The sequence below is a fragment of the Narcine bancroftii genome, chromosome 1 (genome assembly GCF_036971445.1).
Source record: "Narcine bancroftii isolate sNarBan1 chromosome 1, sNarBan1.hap1, whole genome shotgun sequence".
Classification (NCBI taxonomy): domain Eukaryota; kingdom Metazoa; phylum Chordata; class Chondrichthyes; order Torpediniformes; family Narcinidae; genus Narcine; species Narcine bancroftii.
This window is the reverse complement of record NC_091469.1, coordinates 485,190,142-485,210,003: the sequence shown is the minus strand read 5'-3', so window position 1 is coordinate 485,210,003 and position 19,862 is coordinate 485,190,142. Positions and strand designations below refer to the sequence as shown.

Below are 19,862 nucleotides of genomic sequence, written 5' to 3'. Positions count from 1 at the left end.
AACCCAGCAGCAATAGATATTCACCAAGACAAATGGTTACTTCAACAAAAGTTACTTTTAATTATCTTTAAAGATGAAAACAGGATCAATCTTTAACTTATCACTATTGACTTACTTAGCCTAACTTAACCCCCTTCTAATTCTAAGCGCACATGTATGCAATGTGTGTGTAAGTTCAGAAAATTTATTTGGTTCCCAGTCCAATTTCACTTCTCATTCTTCTAAGTTCACTGGTTGCAGGAAATTTTATACTGTGCACAGAATTTAACATTTATAAAGTTCACCAGGCTTTGGTGCTTGAATGGTTACTGCTCAGGAAGATTCTTGTCAGTTTTCAGAGAGGGGTGTGTTGTTCCAGGATATCCACAACTGATGTACTTCCATCAGCCACCTCAGTGTCTTGCTGAAGAAACTTGTCCCCTCAGGGTTCTCCAGATGATAACCTCTTTCTTTCAGGTCACCACAGAGTGCCTTTTTGTTTCTCTTATTTCAAGTGAAACATTAGACAGCCAGTCCTCTCCTCTTGCATGAACCACAAGGGCTTTGACCGGGCCGAACTAAGAACTCACAACCCGTCTTCCAAGTGGGGTTTTCCACAAGCTTGCCAGCTTGTCCTGTTCCTGTTCCATTCCCAGCTGCTGTTGCTGCCTGTAACACTGTAGAAGTGATCTCTCTCTCTCTCGCTCTCTCTCTCTCTCTCTCTCTCTCTCTCTCTCTCTCACACACACACACACACACACACACACACACACACACACACACACAGAAAACCTGTTTGACTCTCTACTTGAAAAACCACATGACCCTCTTAGAACAACTCCAATCTGCAGCTCCAGCAAGATCTTTCATCTATTGCCTTTTGTAAACAACAATCCATTAGTGAAGTCCCTTGAGCACTCTCCAAAGCTCTTGCAAAAGCTCTGAGGCCCCGATATGCATGGGGCAGAGCTCCAGTATTTCAAATAAGATCTGTTTTTAAAGTGTTTGTGAGTGACCTACTCTAACAGATCTTTCCCAATTTACCTCCCAAAAACATATCTATATACTCTGTCACAGTAACAAGTGTACATTGAGCTCATGGGGGTCATCGTGTTGTCGTACTTGTCATAATCATGGATTATTTGATAAGCTTGGAGGTCAACCGACAAGTAGAGTCAATCGTACTTATCTATGTCGTCTGTGATCTGGTTGTGTCTCATTTGAGCATTCAGGAAGTCCAGCCACATGTTGAACTTGACGGAGACCTCTGGTTCCCTGAAATCAGCCTCCAACTTCTCCACGCGAATCACCTTGCCCTTGGCAGGTTAGTCAGGCTATTAAATTGATGCACAATCAATAATCACAAGCTGTCCCGAAGTGTGTGTGATTAAAGGCTTCAATAACCTGAAATGATAGGCGCACCTTCACATGCTGCTGGCCCGGTTCCAAGTGGGGGAGGCGGGGAGACTAGGGTGATTCAGCCTTTATTGGGGACTCTTACGGGTGGGAGTTACAGGATTGGAGGTGGGCCAGCCTGAGCTGTACAGTAATGCTGTGTTCCACCACAATGTGTAAATAAAGACACTTGTCCAGGACTTGGTACTATTTGAACCCATCAAACCCTTTCTCCCCATCACAGCCATTTATCCTACCGCATCAGTGCCAGCTCTATGGAAGAACTGGAACTCATTGCCTGTTTTAAACATACTCTACATCTTTATTCCTTCCACCAAAACGGAGAGATACTCCATCAGTATCTATTTCCCTTGTCTCCACAATTGATGTCAGTTCCCTGGACCCAATTCCCTCCCTAAACCCTTCCTTCTTCAGACCCACCAGTAGTGATGTGTGTTGGGATACACCCTGTCGCTTGGAGTACTGCCTGGTTCCAGCCGGGGATCTGTCACTGGTGGAGGGAGGCCTCAATGCCACACCCAGGGAATAGCAAACTGCTGAAAGCCCAAGAACCTCAATGGGTTTTCCAGGGAGGGATTCAAGGGTCTGCCTTCAGCTGGATGAAACCCCCCCCTCCCAAGGGATAACTGAAGAAGAACAGTGGTGGGGGGAGGGTTAGTTCTTTTTTTTAAAAATTTTTTATTTTTCACACCATAAATCACATTAGCCATGATATACACTATTTCTTTTTCACACATATACAGTGACTTTTTTTCCCCCCCCCTCCTCCCAAGCCACCCCCCCACCCCCCCCCCCTCATCCATTTTAGGTATACAATCTAGGTTGCATTAAGCCAGTCAGACAATGTTGTCATTCAACAAAAATACACCAGAAATTCTACTGAGTCCATTCTTTTCTTTCCTTCTCCTTCCATCAACTTAGGTAATGTTTGTCCCCGGTAGGTTTTCGCTATTGTATTTAATGTAAGGCTCCTATACTTGTTCGAATATTTCAATATTATTTCTTAACCTATATGTTATTTTTTCTAATGGAATACATTTATTCATTTAAATTTAGTAGTTTCTTCCTTTTAATTTGGTTATGTATTCCATTAATATTTAAAGTCATATAGTTCAGCGTAGCCCTTTTATATTTTGTTTATCTTCTCTTTCCGTTTTTCCATCATTACCTTTCCTCCTTTTCCATTTCTGTTTTCTTATTTTCAACTCTTTATAAGACAACATTCCTACAACATCCAACATTTTCCTTATTCTCCTATTTCTATCTTATTTATCCCCAATCTCCCCTTCCCCTCCTGAGTTGTCCTTTATCCCTTGTCGGACAACCACATCTCCCCTCTCCATTTGGATTTGCGAATCCACTCGCAAGCGTCAACTGATTTTGCAGTGACCGCTATTTCCCCCCACCCCGCCTCCCCCAGAAAAGATTTCACTTTTCATATGTCACAAAGGTCACTCTTTTAATTCCCTCCTTATTCTCTCTATTCCATTACCTTCCCTTATTAATTCTTGTCTATACTATCTATATTTTTCTCTAAGTACAGATACATTCATGTATGCTCATTGTCTCTATTCACTCTTATACCTCTTTACCCGCATACATATCAATCGTGATCATTTTTACTCTCATTACCCGTCTTCATCCCTCAGTCTATTTTTGTAATTGTTCTGCAAATTTTCGTGCTTCTTCTGGATCCGTGAATAGTCTGTTTTGTTGTCCTGGAATAAATATTTTCAATACCGCTGGATGCTTTAGTATAAATTTATACCCTTCCATAAAATCGCCTTTGCTGTATTGAACTCTTTTCTCTTCTTTAGGAGTTCAAAACTTATATCTGGATAAATGAAGATTTTTTGCCCTTTATACTCCAGTGGTTTGTTGCCCTCTCTTACTTTTTCCATTGTCTTCTCCAGTACCTTTTCTCTTGTAGTATATCTTAGGAATTTTACTACAATAGATCTTGGTTTTTGTTGTGGTTGTGGTTTAGAGGCCAATACTCTATGTGCCCTTTCTATTTCCATTTCTTGCTGTAGTTCTGGACATCCTAGGGTCTTAGGGATCCACTCTTTTATAAACTCCCTCATATTCTTGCCTTCTTCATCTTCCTTAAGGCCCACTATCTTTATGTTATTTCTTCTGTTATAATTTTCCATTGTATCTATTTTTTGAGCTAGTAGTTCTTGTGTCTCTTTAGTTTTTTTATTAGATTCCTCCAATTTCTTTTTTAAGTCTTCTACCTGGGGGAGGGTTAGTTCAATGTCTTTTCCCCAACCAACAGCAATGAGCCAACAACCTCATTCATCCATGGACAATAGGGATTGGACATAGAACACTACAGCACAGTCCAGGCCCTTTGACCCTCAATGTTGTGCCAACCCATATATTCCTCAAAAAAAGTACTAAACCCTCCCTACCCCATAACCCTCTATTTTTCTTTCATCCATGAGCCTGTCAAAGAGTCTGTTAAATACCCCTAATGTTTTAGCCTCCACCACCATCCCTCTCTGTGTAAAAAATAAACACCCCTAATATCTCCCAATACATGCAGCTGTGGAGGCCCGATCACTGGGGGAATTTAAGGAAGAGTCTGAGGAGATTGGGAATATGGGGAAAAAGCCGAATCTTGGAACTAGATGTGAGAACGGGTTAGCTCAGGGTGGAGTTGCGGATCCGACGCGATGGGCCGAATGGCCTTTATCTGTTCATTTATTTTGTGATTTTAATTTCCCAATTATTAATTGGCATCTCCCTAGAGCTAGGGGTTTAGACGGGGTGGAGTTTGTTAGGTGTGTTCAGCAAGGTCCTTAACACAATATGTGGACACGCCTACATGAGGAGAGAGCATATTAGATAAGGTGTTGGAAAATGAACCTGGTCAGGTGGCAGATCTCTCAGCGGGAGAGCAGTTTGGAGACAGTGATCTTAATTCTATCTCCTTCACAACAGCATTGGAGAGAGATAGGGATGGGCAATTTAGAAAAGTGTTTAATTGGAGTAAGTGGAATTATGAGGCTTTCAGGCAGAAAATTGGAAGCTTAAATTGGGAACTGATGTTCTCAGTGAAAAGTACAGGAGAAATGCAGCAAATGTTTAGGGGATACTTGTGTGGAGTTCTGCATAAGAGCGTTCCAACGAGACAGGGAGTTATGGTAGGGTACAAAGCCTGTAAAAAAAAATCTAGCCAAGGCGAAAAAGTTCAGAGAGCTCGGTAATGTTAGAGATCTAGCAGATTATATTGCTAACAGGAAGGAGCTTAAAAAGGAAATTCAGAGAGCCAGAAGGGGCCACGAGAAGCCCTCACCGGGCAGGATTCAGGAAAACCCCAAGGCATTCCACAAGTATGTGAAGAACAAGAGAACGGGACATGAAAGAATAGGATCCATCAAGTGTGACAGAGGGAAGGTGTGTCTGGAACCAGAAGAAATAGCAGAGGTACATAATGAATACTTTAGTTCAGTATTCACGAGGGAGAAGGGTCCTGGTGGTTGTAGCGATGACATGCAGCAGACTGGAAAGCTCGAGCGTGTAGACATTAAGAGAGATGATGAGCCTCTGGCGATGATCTTTAGATTATAAATGGGGACGGGAGAGGTTCTGGAGGATTGGAGGGTCGCGGATGTTGTTCCTTTATTCGAAAAAAAGCAGTAATTATGGATCAGTGCGTCTTACTTCAGTGGTTGGTAAGTTTGTGGAGAAGATCACGAGTGGCAGGATTTATGAACATTTGGAGAGGTAGAATATGATTAGAAATAGACAACATGGGTTTGTCAAGGGCAGGTCGTGCCTTACAAACCTGATTGAATTTCTTCAGGATGTGACTGAACACGTTGATGAAGGAAGAGCAGTAGATGTCGAGTATATGGATTTCAGCAAGGTATTTGATAAGGTTCCCCATGCAAGGCTTATTGAGAAAGAAATATTGTTTTGTGGATCTGGAGCTGGCTTGCCCACTGAAGGCAAAGAGTGAGTGTAGATGGGTCACAGTCTCCATGGAGGACGGAGACCACTGGGGGTCCTCAGAGATCTGTTCTGGGACCCTTGCTCTTTGTGATTTTTATAAATGAGCTGGATGAGGAAGTGGAGAGATGGGTTAGTAAGTTTGCTGTTGGGGGTGTTGTGGATAGTGTGGAGGGCTGTCAGAGGTTACAGCGGGACATTGAAAGGATGCAAAACTGGGCAGATGGAGTTCAACCCAGGTCAGTGTGAAGTGGTTCAGTTTGATCGGTCAAATACGATAGCAGAATCTAGTATTAATGGTAAGACTCTTGTCAGTGGAGGATCAGAGAGATCTTGGGGTCTGAGTTCATAGGATGCTCAAAGTAGCTGGACAGGTTGACACTGTGTTAAGAAGGCATTCCATGTATTGGCCTTCATTAATCGTGGACTTGAATTTAGGAACCGAGAGGTAATATTGCAACTACATAGGACCCTGGTCAGACCCCACTTGGAGTACTGTGTGCAGTTCTGGTCACCCCACTATTGAAAGGATGTGGAAGCCATAGAAAGGGGGCAGAGATTTACAAGGATGTTGTCTGGATTAGGGAGCAGGCCTTATGAAAACAGGTTGAGTGAACCTGGCCTTTTCTCCTTGGAGCGACAGAGGGTGGGAGGTGACCTGATAGGGATGTATAAGAGCGTTGATCATGTGGATAGTCAGAGGCTTTTCCCCCAGGGCTGAAATGGTGGCCACAAGAGGACACAGATTTAAGGGGCCGGGGAGTAGGTACAGAGGAGATGTCAGGTGTACGTTTTTTTACGCAGAGTGGTGGGTGCATGGAATGGGGGTGGTGGAGATGGATAAAGATAGGGTCTTTTAAGGGACTTTTGGATAGGAACATGGAGCTTAGAAAAACAGAGGGCTAAGGATAAGGTTGACGATTTAATGGGTTGATCCCCCTGCAATTTTCCAGCACCTTTGCCCCAGAAATCGCAGCTGGGTCCCATGAGGGCGACCCAGGTGCTGCAGTTTAAAAGGGGCTATTGAGTGTCCGTGGAATCACCTCCAGAGCTCCAGATCTGAGCCTCTGACACAATCATTCTCAGGAGGGAGGGTGAGCAACCAGACGTCGTGGTCCATTTAGGGACCAATGAGAAAAGTAAAATCTGTAGACACCGCGGTTGAATTAAAAACACAATGCTGGAGAAACTCAGCTGGTCGAGCTCCTCCCTCCCTCCTATATTCACCTACCCATCCTTCCTCCCCTTGATTGCTGCTGTCCCCTCCCTCCCTTCTCCACCTATCACCCCATGCCTTCCCCCCCCACTCATTTGTTTGGACGCTTGCCGACATTTTTCCATTCCTTGGTGAAGGGCTCAAACCTAAAACGTCGATAATGCATTTTTATCTTTGCTGTATAAAGGACACTGCTTGACCTGTTGAGTTTCTCCAGCATTGTGTTTTTACTAGGGACCAATTTCATGGGTAGGAAGGGTGAGGAGGTCCTGCAAGGAGAGTTCAAGGAGTTAGGCACCAGGAGGAAGGACAGGACCTCCAGGGTAGTGATCTGAGGATTGCTGCCCATGTCACATGCGAGTGAGGTTAGAAATAGGAGGATAATGCAGCTGAACATGTGACTAAAAATGTGGTGCAGGAGGGAGGGCATCAGGTTTCTGGGTCACTGGGCTCTCTTCCTGGGAAGGTGGGACCTGTTCCGACAGAACGGTTCGCACCTGAACTGGAGGGGGACAAATATCCTTGTGAGAAGGTTTGCTAGGGCTACTCCGGGGGATTTAAACTAGATTTGCAGGGGGATGGGAACCATCCCAGAGCAGATAGAGGAGGGAAAAGATGATGTGAAAATTACATGCACCGTTAGAAGTCAACGGGTTGAATGTGGTGGAAATGTTCTAAAGTGCATCTATTTCAATGCAAGGAGTATTGTTGGAAAGGTAGACGAGCTTAGAGCGGTGGATTGGCACGTGGAATTATGACATAGTGACCATTAGTGAAACTTGGTTGCAGGAGGGGCAGGACTGGCAGCTCAATGTTGTGGGGTTTGGTTGCTTTAGATGCAATAGAACAGGGGGGATGAAAGAGGAGGAGTGGCATTGCTCATCAGGGAAACTATCACAGCTGTGCTCAGGCAGGATTGACCAGAGACCTTGTCGACTGAGGTGATATGGGTGGAGCTGAGGAATAGGAAAGGTATGACCACATTCATGGGTTGGATAATAGACCGCCCAATAGTCAATGAGAAATAGAGGAGCAAATCTGTAGAGAGAGAGCAGACAGATGCAGGAAACACAAGGTTGTGATAGTAGGGAATTTTATTATTCCACATATTGACTGGGACGCCCAGACTTTAAAATGGCTGGATGGCTTAGAGTTTGTCAAATGTGTTCAGGAAAGTTTTCTAAATCAGTATATAGAGGTAACAACGAGAGAGGATGCAATACTGTATCTCCTATTAGGGAACAAGACAGGATAGGTGACAGGAGTATGTGACAGGAACATTTTGGGTCCAGTGACCATAATGCCATTAGTTTCAGAGAAGGATAGGTCTGAGCTTTGGGTTGAGATTCTAAATTGGAGAAAGGACAATTTGGAGGAAATTGCGTGGATTGGGATGTTGTTTCTGGCTAGAATGTGGAAGGTCAGTGGAGGTCCTTCAAAGGTGAAATTTTGAGAGTACGGAGTTTGTATGTTCCTTGCAGGATTAAAGGCAAAGTTAGCAGGTACCAGCAACCTTGGTCTTTGAGGGATATCATGGATCTGGTTCAGAAGAAGAGAAAGGTGTATAACAGGTATAGGCAACAAGGAACAAATGAGGTACTTGAGGAATATAAAAAATGCAAGAAAAACCTCAAGACAGAAATCAGGATGGAAAAAAAGAGCAGAGGTTACTTTGGGAGAAAATGTGAAGGAAAATCCAAAGGGTTTCTACAGATATATTAAGAGCAAAAGGATAGTAAAGGACAAAATTGGTCCCTTGAAGATCAGAGTGGTCAGCAAAAGAGACGAGGGAGATCTTAATTTTTTTTTCATCAGTATTCACTCATGAAATTGGCACAGAGTCGTGGGAAGTTAGGAAAACAAGCAGTGAGGTTGTGGAACCTACACAGATTAAAGAGGAGCAAGTGCTTGCTGCCTTAAAGCAAATAAGGGTGGATAAATCCCCAGGGCCTGACAAGATATTCCCTCGGACCTTGAGTAAAGCTACTGTAGAAATTGCAGGGGCTTTGGCAGAAATATTTAAAATGCCCTTCGTTACAGGTGTGGTGATAGGGATTGGAGGGGAGCTCACATTGTTCCATTGTTTAAAAAAGGCTTCAACAGTAACCCTGTGATGTTAGTCAGGAAGGTTCAGACACGAGGTATTCATGGTGAAGTAGTGAACTGGATTCGACAATGGCTGAATGGGAGAAGCCAGAGAGGAGTGGTGGATGATTGTTTCTCCAACTGGAGGCCTGTGACAAGTGGTGTTGCCTCAGGGATTGGTGCTGGGACTATTATTGTCTGTCACCTATATCAATGATCTGGATGATGATGTGGTAAAATGGATCAGCAAGTTTGCAGGTGACACTAAGACTGGAGGCATTGTGGACAGTGAAGGATGTTTTCAAAGCTTGCAGAGGGATCTGGACCAGATGGAAAAATGGCCGATGGAATTTAATGTAGACAAGGGTGAGGAGTTCCATTTTGGAAGGACAAACCAAGAAAGGACATACATGGTAAAAAGTCGAGCACCGAGGGGTGTGGTGGAATCTGGGAATACGGATATATAATCCCCTGAAAGTGGTGTCACAGGTGGATGGGGATTGTAAAGTGAGCCATCTTGGCCTTCATAAATCAAAGAATCGAGTATAGGAGTTAGGATGTTATAGTAAAGATGAATTAGATATTGATGAAGTCAAATTTGGAGTATTGTGTGCAGTTTTGATCACCTAACTACAGGAAAGATATCAATAAGATGGAAAGAGTGCAGAGAAGATTTACTAGGATGTTGCTCGGACTTCAGGAACTGAGTTACAGGGAAAGGTGAAACAGGTTAGGACTTTATTCCCTGGAGTGTAGAATGAGGGGAGATTTGAGTGAGGTATTTAAAATTATGAGGGGGGCAGACAGAGTAAATGTAGATAAGCTTTTTCCACTGAGGGTAGGTGAGATACAAACCAGATGGCAGGGGTAAAAGTGAAAGGGACAAATTTTCGGAGGAACATGAGGGGGATCTTCTGCACACAGAGATTTCTGGAAGTGTGGAACGTGCTGCCAGCTGAGGTGGTAAACGTGGGCTCAATTTTAGCATTTAAGAGGAATTTGGGCAGGTACATGAACAGGAGAGGTATGGAGTGTGATGGGACTGGGTGTAGATCAGTGGGACGAGGCAAAAAAAATGGTTTGGCAAAGACTAGAAGGGCCAAAGGGGCCTGTTTCTGTGCTGATACCTGGTTCCCATGAGCCAGTGTCCAGTAGCCCACAGCCTGTGCGAGTCCTTCGACTGCAAGTCACCAACAGCATGCAGCCTATATGGGTCCATTGTCGGGGAGGCTGCGGGTCTCAGGCCTCAGAGGCTGGCTCCTGGGTTGCACGTATTGGGACTGGAATTCTAATGAGTTCATTGTCATATGCATTGGGCAATTGGTGACACGGTTATTGATGCGGTGAGCTGAACGCCAGTGGAGCACCAGCGACCTGCTCCGGCACTGTCTGTAAGGAGTTTGGACATTCTCCCCTGTGGGTTTCCTGTGGGTGCTCTGGTTTCCTCCCACATTCCAAAGACATACAGGCCAGAAGAGCCTGTTACACATGCCCAAAATTCTTACTTGCTGCAGCTGGGCAGGTGCTTGTAAAGAAAAAACTGCCAGTGAATTAAATGAATTTTTGAGGGTGCCGAGGACTCCTGAAAGGGTCTCAGGCGCTGGCTACTCCCAGATGGTATCGGGGATGGGAAACTGGGAGCTTAGGGTCTCCGCTGGAACAAGCGGGAGTCTGAGTCCGCAGGAGCACTGGGGAAGGGGAGTCGAATCCACGGGCACCCAATGACTCTGAAGGGAATCTTTTGCTTATCTGCTCAGCCAGGCGAGTGGGGTCTTTTTGTGTGCGCTTTGTAAGCAAGTAAGCATTGACGAATTCTGTTCATTTATCACACGACAATAAAGGAACCTTGCATTTTCCTCAGTGTGATGGAATATTTTTGAGAGATAAATTGGTAAAATTAGAGTAGGTTATATAGATATACACTCTTTAAAACAGATCTTATTTGAAATACTGAAGAATTCATATTCAGTGACTTTACAGAAACTATGGAGAATGTTATGCACATTTCACAAGTTGGTTCTAATTGAAATGATGTCATGAAATGAATGGACTATTGTCTTGGAAGAACAACCAGAGTCAGGTTGTCTGTTTTGGACTTTTTTTTGCAAGGCTTTTGACCTCTCTGCAAAGTGCTCCCTCAGAGGTCATTGAGAGGTTATTGTTTACCTAAAACAATAGATGGACCAGAAGACTAACTCCTATTGTTTGCTGGAGAAGGTCAGGAGTTTTGCAAGTGAGAGAGAGAAGGACAAGCTACTGGCAGTTTTGAATCTCAGACAGAGAGAGAGAAGAGAGTCTTTGACTGTGTGTGACACAGAAAACTGCAACAAGCCAGGAGAAGCTTGTTGGAACTGAAACAGAAACTCCAGAAGCGGCGGATAGCTGGAAGTGCTATCTGTCTGATGTTTCTCTTGGAATAAGCGGAACAGAAAGGAACTCTGAGATAGCCTGAAAGAAAGATGTTATCATCTGGAGAACCCTGATGGGCAAGCTTCATCAGCAAGACACTGAGGTAACTAATGGTGGTACCTCAGTTGTGGAAATCCTGGAACAACACATCTCTCTCTCTGCAAACCTTACAAGAACCTTCCTGAGCGGTAACCATTTATCTTTCAACCACCAAAGCCTGGTGAACTTTATACATGTTCAATTCTGTGCACAGTATAAGAATTGCCTGCAACCAGTGAACTTGGAAGAAGGAGAAATGAGATTGGACTGTGAACCAAAAAACTTTTCTTAAATTTACGCACACATTATACATATGCACTTAGAATTAGAATAGTGATAAGTTAAAGTTTGATTCTGTTTTCATGTTTAAAGATAATTAAAAATAATTAAAGATACTTTTGTTTAAGTAACTACTTGTCGTGGTGAATATCTATTGCTGCTGGGTTTTGGGGTCCTTTGGGCTCATAACATCAGGATCATTAGGAGTGGATCTGCCTGACATGCAGAGAAGGTCCACAAGAGGGCAGACAGACCACACACCTCTGAGCTGCTGCAGGATCTTGAGTGGGTGAGGCTGGATGGAGTCTTTTTATCAGTGGTTCTCAACTTTTTTCGTTCCACACACTTTAAGTAATTCCTATGCCACCGGTGCTCTGTGATTAGTCAGGGATTGCTTAAGGTGGGATGTGGGTGGGAAGAAAAAGGTTGAAAACCTCTATTTTAAACGTCCCTCATTGACTCGTTATGTGCACGGCTTCATAACTCCAAAGGAAATGGGCCAATGACAAGTTTTCTCAAGCAAAATATTTCAGTAACAATTGGGTCTAGAGCAGTGATTCTCAACCTTCCCTTCCCAGCCACATCCCTTACTAATCACAGAGCACTGATGGCACAGCGATTACTTAAAGTGGGATGTGAGTGGGAAGAAGGTGGAGAACCACTGCTCCAGGTGGAGAGGGTGTTGGTTCTAGCGGAGAAGAGTGGCGCGTGGCGAATCCTTGGTGACTAATCTCTCCCCTGCTAGCAGTCAACCTTCCACTACACATTCATCACTCAGTAGTGGAGAGAGTGGAGAGCATTGAAGTTCCTGGGTGTTCATGTGACTATCGTGGACACACATCTCCTCATTTGTCAGGAAGATAGCGACTGCACTTTCTGAGAAGACTGAGATGGGCCAGGCTACCGGCCACCATTACGTCGACCATCTATAGTAGCGTCCTGGCCGTCCTGGTTGCTGCAAAGAAATGGATCGGAGGTCAATCCACAGGGCCATAAGGGTGACAGAGAGGGTCACTGGGGTCTCCCTTGCTCTCCCCCCCCCCCCCCATTAGCGTTGTCTGAAGAGGGCATGCAAAATCATTGAGGACCCCTTTCATCCCACACAGAGCAACTTTTGTCTGCTCACATCAGGTATCACAGCCAGCACCACCAGGCTGAGGAGCAGCTTCTTCCCAAGGGCAGTGAGAATGCTGAACAAGTGCTAACACAACTCTCCATGACTCTACTATTTATTAATAATATTGATGTTAATATATGTATAGTTGTACTGTGTATATGTATCGCTTGTCTGCTTGTGTGCTATGACTGTATGTGTGTTTCCCCTGTACTGCATCATGGACCGGACAACACTGTTTCTGCAGTGTGGGATTTTGAAGCCCTGCCTTGTTGCTGACAGCCACCTTCTCGAGCTCTCAGTTTGCATCTGATGTGACGGGACTTGCAACCCCCGAATGGCCGCAGAGGAGTGGGGGGGAGGGGCAGAGCTGGGGTGGGGAGGGGCCACGGTGGCCTGAACTCGACTAGCGTGTCCTCCACTGGTCCTGGGGCTGTCGGCCACATGTGGGCCAGACCCACTCTCGCTCTCTCCCTCCCCCGCTGGGCGAGGTGACGCCTTTCATCCGAGATCCTGGTCTGAATCCACGGCTGCTGAGGGGCAACAGGCTGGGGCTTTATTCCTTGGAGCGGAGGAGGATGAGAGGTGATCTCAAAGAGCGGTACCTAATCATGAGAAGAGGATGTTACAGGGAAAGATTCAGACTTTATTCCTTTGAGTGTAGAAGAGTGAAGGAAGATTTAATAGAGGCAGTCCCCGGGTCATGAATGTCTGACTTATGGACAACCCGTACTTTTGAATGGACAACGCGCGGCTTCAGCGGTTCATCGGCTCGAGGAAGGAGAATGCTGTCTACCATTTTAAGTTGGATCATGGTGCTGTTAATGCTGTGTTGAGTGTGTAACTTTGTATTTGGCTATAGTATATAGTATATTTACACTAAGGCAAACATTTGACTAAATGGCGCTAAATAAGGAATGTACGTACCTGTTCCGACTTACCTACAAATTCAACTAAGAGATAGACTTAAGAACAGATCTTGTTCGTAACCTGAGGACTGCCTGTATAGATAAATGTTGAGTGAGATAAGAACTAGTGGACATGGGTAAACGGTGAGATGTTTAGGAGAAACATTAAGGGGAACTTCATGCAGAGAGTGGTGGGGGCGTTGAACACGCTGTCAGCTGAAGTGGTGAATGAGGGCTTGGTTTTGACAGAGAAAAAAAATTTGGACAGAGTTATGGCTGGGAGGGATATGGAGGGATATGGTCTGGGTGCAGGTCAATGACTAGCTTGAATAGTTCTGCACAGACTAGAAGGGCCGAAGGCCTGTTTCTGTGCTGTCGTGTTCTTTGGTTTCTTTCCACTCATGCTGATGGCATAGAGATTACTTAAAGTGGTATGCGAGTGGGAAGAAAACATTTGAAAACCACCAGTTTAGAGGTCCAAATGCAGGCAGGTGGGATGAGTGTGGGAGGGACATTTTGGACAGCATGGGCAGAAGGGCCTTTTTCCACGCTGTGTGACTATGGGATGTTGTCCCACTGGATGGGCTCAAGATTTATTCCTCCCTGGTCTTCAGAAACCCATCATGGGTCATAGTTTAGAGCACGGAAACTGTCCCTTCACCCCGTGCTGAGAATGTTAGCCTTTTTTTGCCTGCTGCCGGCCCTTAACCTTCTAAACCTTTCCTATCTGTGAACCCGTCTCAATGTCCATTAAATGTGCCAATTGTCCCCCACCATTCCACTCACCCACCACTCTCTGTAGCCCCTTTTTCCACTGGGCAACCCAGTGAATTGGCCGTGCTGTGCCCCGGGATAGGAAGCCTTTTCCACTGGGCCACCCTGAACTGGGACACTAATCGCTTTCCCACTGAACACATTCATCCCGGGGAATGGAGTGTTCCACCTTCAACAGGATACGGGTCACTTTCTGCTGTCCTTTTTCCACTGGTTTTTCACAGCATGCCAGCATCAGCGAACGCCGGGGATATGAGTGAGGGTTGAGGCGGTTAAACCCCCACGTGAAATGATCCCATTTGACCCCGGCGTTCGGACACCATTCCTTTTCCACTGGGCTTGTCCCAGTAAATTCCCAGTTAATTCCTGGGACGGGGTGCCAGCAGAAAAGGGGCTAGTGAGACGAAGATGGCCCTCAGATTCCTTTACCCTCTTCTTAATGCAAGCAGTGTGGTTTTCAACAAGGAAGTCTGGAAATGCTGGGGTTGAGAGTGCAATACTGGATAGTGCTGGAGAAATTCAGCGGGTCGCACAGCATCCGTAGGAAGTAACCGGACCAGGGGCCTTCATCAGGTGTGAACAAAAGCAGGCAGGCACATGAATAAAATGGTGTGGTGAGGGAGGAAGGGACAGGGGGAGGCCATAGGTCATTACATGTGGGAGGGTAGAAGCTGAGGTGATAGGAGGGGGTGCTCTCTGATCAGAGTACCTGTGTCATTTGGGGCAGCGGGAGGTCGGACGGGCGGCCGGGACTGCCTGGTAGGCCTGTGTTCTGGGTGTCGGAACCTCGGACGGGAGGGCGGATGGGGTGTCGGGACCTTGGATGGGCTGGCGGCGGCCAGGGCCTAGGTGAGAGTCCACACTCAGGGCATCGGGAGCTAGGACAGGTGGGCGGACAGGGCATCGGGATCTTGGATGGGCAGGCGGGCAGCCAAAGCCTGGGTGAGAGTCCACATTTGGGGTGTTTTGGGAGCTCAGATGGTGAGCGGCAGGGGCCTGGGTGGGAGTCAACGGCCAAGGTGTTGGGAACTTGGATTAAAGAGCGGCTGGGGCCAAAAAATGGGCCCAGATCTTATGCGGTATTGACTATTGCACACGTATATACTGTACCTCAAGAAACCTCTATAAGGTTTACCTCAGCCTCCTAAGCTGTTGGGAGAAACATCCCAGCCTATCCTTGAAATTGAATCCTCTCCCAGTCCCAGCAACCTTCTCATGAATCTTTTCCATACCCTTTCCAGTATCTTTCCTGTAGCCGGGCGACCGGAACTGTGTGCAATACTCCAAGTGTGGCCTCACTGGCATTTTGTACAGTTGTAACGTGATGTTCCTGCTCCTGTAGTCGGTGCCCTGACCAATAAAGGCAAGTCTGACAAACACCTGGGATCCTCCCCCTGCCTGGTTTCTGAGTCTCTCCCTCTCCCAGCACCCCACATTGGGATGCAAACAAAATGAAGGCCAGTTGGTTCAACAAAGTTATTTTTAATAAACCTGTGGAGAGCCTCTTCCAGTCCATGACATATGATTAGTCTCTCCATTATCCCGATTCGTATTTAGACAAGAATGCGCGGGGAAAATTTAAAAATGGCCAAAAAGTGTCTTTCAAACACGTGGCAGCATTGCAACCTCCCTCAGTCCCCCGGAAGCACACAGATAAAAGTCCGAACAAAATCTCTCCCCCTCCTCCCTCGATCCCTGTTGTCTAGCTCACCCTCCCACTCCATCCCTCCTCTTTCAACGTGCCCCACTCTCCCTCCCGCCCCCACCCTTCAACCCGCCCCCTTGGACGTGAGAGAGAGAGAGACAGATGTTGGTCACTCTGCTCCTGCTGGGCATCTCTGAGAAGCCTGGGTACTCGGCAGTGGAGGGGATGGCGACGGCTAAGGCCTCACTCCACCATGATGTGGACGAAGAGCGAGGCGGAGAGGAGAGGGTCCCCGTTCACGGACTGGAGGTGAATGTGTCGGTATCCTGGGAAAGAGAGAGAGAGAGAGAGAAAGAGGCTCGGTCACTCCAAGGACTGGCATCCCCACTCCCCTCACATGGACAGGGAGAGGTGGGGTTGGTGCAGTGTTAACAACATCCCTATCCCCCCCCCCCTCACCTCCCCCAGAAGAAGCCTAACCCCATCCCAGCCACAATGTCTTTACTCCTACCCTCCTCCCCTTGGATTCAAGGTCTATCAGACTTGCTGAAATCAGGCTCCTGAATGCTCGTCACAACAGTAAAATAATGTCTCAGTAATGTCCCAACCTGAGATGTTGACAGACCATCTCTACCCACGGAGGCTGACTGACCTGCTGAGTTCCTCCAGGAAATCTTGGCTTCACATTTCAGCCTCTGTTCACCCCTCCCTCAACCCAGCTGTTTTTCCCTCTCCCCATTGCTCCCTGCCTCCATAACAGGAAACTGGTGAGCAGAGCCTTTGCATGGCACTGGGCCAGCACAGCCACGATGGGCCGAACAGGTTCACCCTAGGCCGTCCAAATGTCCAGAAGTGGTAATCACCCAGAGCTCAACCTTGCCAGGGGGGCACAGACCCCCCCCCCCCCCCAACCGGGACCGAGTTACTGGAGCAGCAAGTTGGGCCAGCTCGGCCCCTCTCCCCTGCCCTCCCTCAACCCTCCCCCCACCTCAGAACACGGGCACCCCATTCAAAGGTGCAGGGTCCCCGGCATGGTACCTAATTTCAGGCTGGTGAAGGACAGCGAAAACTGTCCGATGAAGTCGTTCCTCGAGGAGGCGTCGTAATCCTGCACCAGGAAGCGGACAATGGCCAGTTCGGGGACGGACACGTTGAACTGGAAGGTGGTGTTCCACATTGGGTTGAAGCCTGCATCAACAAAGGGCAAAAGGGTTCGGCAGAATCAATTGCCACGAACCTGTCATGGAATCTGTTGCTCTACGGCAGCGTTACTTTGCAAATACTGAACGTTTCCCTTTATCCAGAGTTCTGAATACCGAAGCGATCCATTAACCGAACTTCTTTTGTAGCACCTACTTGACATCACACGTGGCCCTATTGTTGCCGCCATTTTGATAATGACGGAGCTCCTGTGCACTGGACAAAGTCGGTCTCTTTCTGGTACGGATTAAACATTATTTGTTCCTGCTGTTCAACCGCGAATACAGGTATCGTACTGATGCTACTGAGCTGCGTTATTCCAACCCCCCCCCCCCACCGCCAAAAACCGTCACGGATACGGGGAAACGTACTGCATTGTGATAAATTATGTTAAAAAAAATGAATGTCCAAAAAGAGGAAGTGAGGTGTTCAGTAATAAAACAGTGGTTCTAGTATGAAAGATATGTTTCTGAATGGAGTTACACTGATGGTCTATTTTACTTTAGAGAATTAATTTAACAAGGAATTTAAACTGGATGATGGTAGAGATGCGAGATTCTTAATATAGATAGATGATTAATTAGGATTAATAATGGATATATTGAAATTTAACATTTAGAATTGATTTAAAACAGATTTACGGATTTAGATGCGTTATAATGTGCGGCTTTATGTAATCTTTATAATTTTTTTTAATATCCACTCCATTTTTTTCTTTTCATTTTTTTCGCCCCAGTTTTTTTTAGGGAGAGAGGCTTAGGTCTTTTTTATTTCTCAGGGCCTTTGGGGGGGGGGGGAAATCGGGTGGGTGGGTTGGGGGCGGGGGCTTCTTTTCTTCTCTTTTTCTTCTATTTTCTTTTCAATTTGTAAAAGCCATGCCGGACAAATTGGGAATGAAATGTATGTGATTGATTGTTTGGCATCTATAAATCAAATTTGAATAAAAATAGAACATGAAGAGTATTGCATCGGAGTACAGGTCTTTCGGCCCTCGATGTTGTGCCGACCGATATATCCCTTCCAAAAAAAACATCCGCCTCATATCCCTCTATGTTTCTTCCACCCACACGTCTGTCTAGGAGAGTCTTAAATGCCCCAAATGTTCCAGCCTCCACCACCACCCCTGGCAAGACATTCCAGACACCCACAACTCACTGTGCTAAAAATCACCCCTGGGGTCACTTTGTAGAGACATCCCCTGGTGTTCACTATTCGCGCCCTGGGAAAAAGGCACTGGCTGTCCACCTTATCTGTGCCTCTTATAATCTTATTAAGTCTCCTCTCATCCTTCTTCGCTCCAAAGAGAAAAGTCCCAACTCTGCTCACCTTGCCTTATAAGACTTATTTTCTGATCCAGGCAACATCCTGGTAAATCTCCTCTCCACAGCTTCTACATCCTTCCTATAATGAGGTGACCAGAACCGAACACAAAACTCTAAGTGTGGTCTCACCAGAGACATGTAGAGTTGCAAAGACTCTGGAACTCAATCCTATTAATGAAGACCAATACCCCATAGGACTTTTTAACTCTCCTAACAACCTGTGCGGTGATCTTGAGGGATGTATGGATTTGGAATCCAATGTCCCTCTGTCCATCTGACCATTAACCCTGTACCTAGTCTTCTGGTTTGACCTTCCAAAATGCATCACCTCTCACTTATCTGAACTCCATCTGCCACTTTTCCACATTCTGTCTCTATCCTTTTATTACTTATGACAATCTTCAGCTCTGTTCACAACTCCTCCAATCTTCATGTCATCCGCAAACTTACTGACCCACCCTTCCACCTCTTCATCCAGGTCATTTACATAAATCACATAGAACCCTATGGAACTCCACTAGTCACTGACTTCCAGCCAAAATACTTCCCATCCACCACTACTCTCTGCTTTCTGATGGTGGTGGTGGGGGGGGGGGAGAGGGAGGTGAAGCAGTTTCTGTACCGTTGGGTGCTCTCTTCAGGCTCCTGTACTTCTTTCCCGATGGTAGCAGTGTGAAGAGGGCATAGCCTGGGTGGTGGGGGTCCTTGAGGGAAGAGGCTGCTTTCTTGTAGATGTCCTTGACAGAGTGAACTAATGCCCATGATGGCCCTGGCCGAGTTCACAACTCTCTATTTTTTTCCTGTTCTGGCACCTCCATACTAGACAACGATGCAACCAGTTGAATAACTCTCTATGATTCACCCATCATTGTTGACATGTCAAATCTCCTGAACTCCTCACAAAGTACAACCACTGACGAGCTTTCTTCATGATTGCATCGACGTGGAGGCCCCAGGACAGATCTTCAGAGATACTGACACCCAGGAACTTGAAGTTCTTGACCTGGCACCTTGACAAGGACTAGTTTCTCCTAATTTCCCCTTCCTGAAGTCCACAACAAAGTTGTTGTTGCTCACCCTCAGACCGACCCCCACCGACAGAAACAAGGAATCCTCCAATGCTGGCTTGGAGATAGATAATGATGGTTTGGCGAGACCAAATATTGAACCTCGAGAAGTACAGCGCAGGAACAGGCCCTTCGACCCGCGTGTCTGTGCTGAACATGATGCTCTGCTGCTTGCACCTGATGGATATCTTGCCACCCCATTCATGTACATGTGTCTATCCAGAGCCTTTAAGACAGAGAGTTACTTGTTGAAGACTACGGGAATTGAAGGTTATGGGGATCAGGCAGAAGAGTGGAGCTATGTCGACGACCAGGCCAGCCATGATCTTGTATAATGGTGGAGCAGGCTTGACGGGCCAGAAAGCCCACCCTTGTTCCTGTTTGGATTGGAGGTCAAACCACAGGACATAAGAGTGGCTGAGAGGATCACTGGACTCTTTCCCCCCCCCCAC

The 19,862-nt window shown here is 46.3% G+C and overlaps 1 protein-coding gene and 1 long non-coding RNA gene across 10 annotated transcripts in view; one reads left to right on the top strand and one right to left on the bottom strand.

Annotated features, from left to right (window-relative positions):
* The first annotated feature begins 1,181 nt into the window (after positions 1 to 1,181).
* The window catches only part of LOC138751939 (uncharacterized), a 35,896-nt gene continuing 17,215 nt past the window's right edge, over positions 1,182 to 19,862 (top strand). Inside the window, exon 1 of the long non-coding RNA XR_011350275.1 lies at positions 1,182 to 1,303. This is a non-coding gene — a long non-coding RNA (uncharacterized lncRNA). The remainder of the gene's footprint in view (positions 1,304 to 19,862) is intronic.
* The window catches only part of plcd1a (phospholipase C, delta 1a), a 243,269-nt gene continuing 239,049 nt past the window's right edge, over positions 15,643 to 19,862 (bottom strand). For all 9 annotated transcript variants that reach the window (XM_069914931.1, XM_069914936.1, XM_069914934.1 and 6 more), the window contains 2 exons: positions 16,860 to 17,009; positions 15,643 to 16,147 (listed from right to left, as the gene is read on the bottom strand). In XM_069914931.1, the coding sequence (XP_069771032.1) occupies positions 16,065 to 16,147; positions 16,860 to 17,009 (233 nt within the window). In that variant the 3' untranslated portion in view covers positions 15,643 to 16,064. The remainder of the gene's footprint in view (positions 16,148 to 16,859; positions 17,010 to 19,862) is intronic.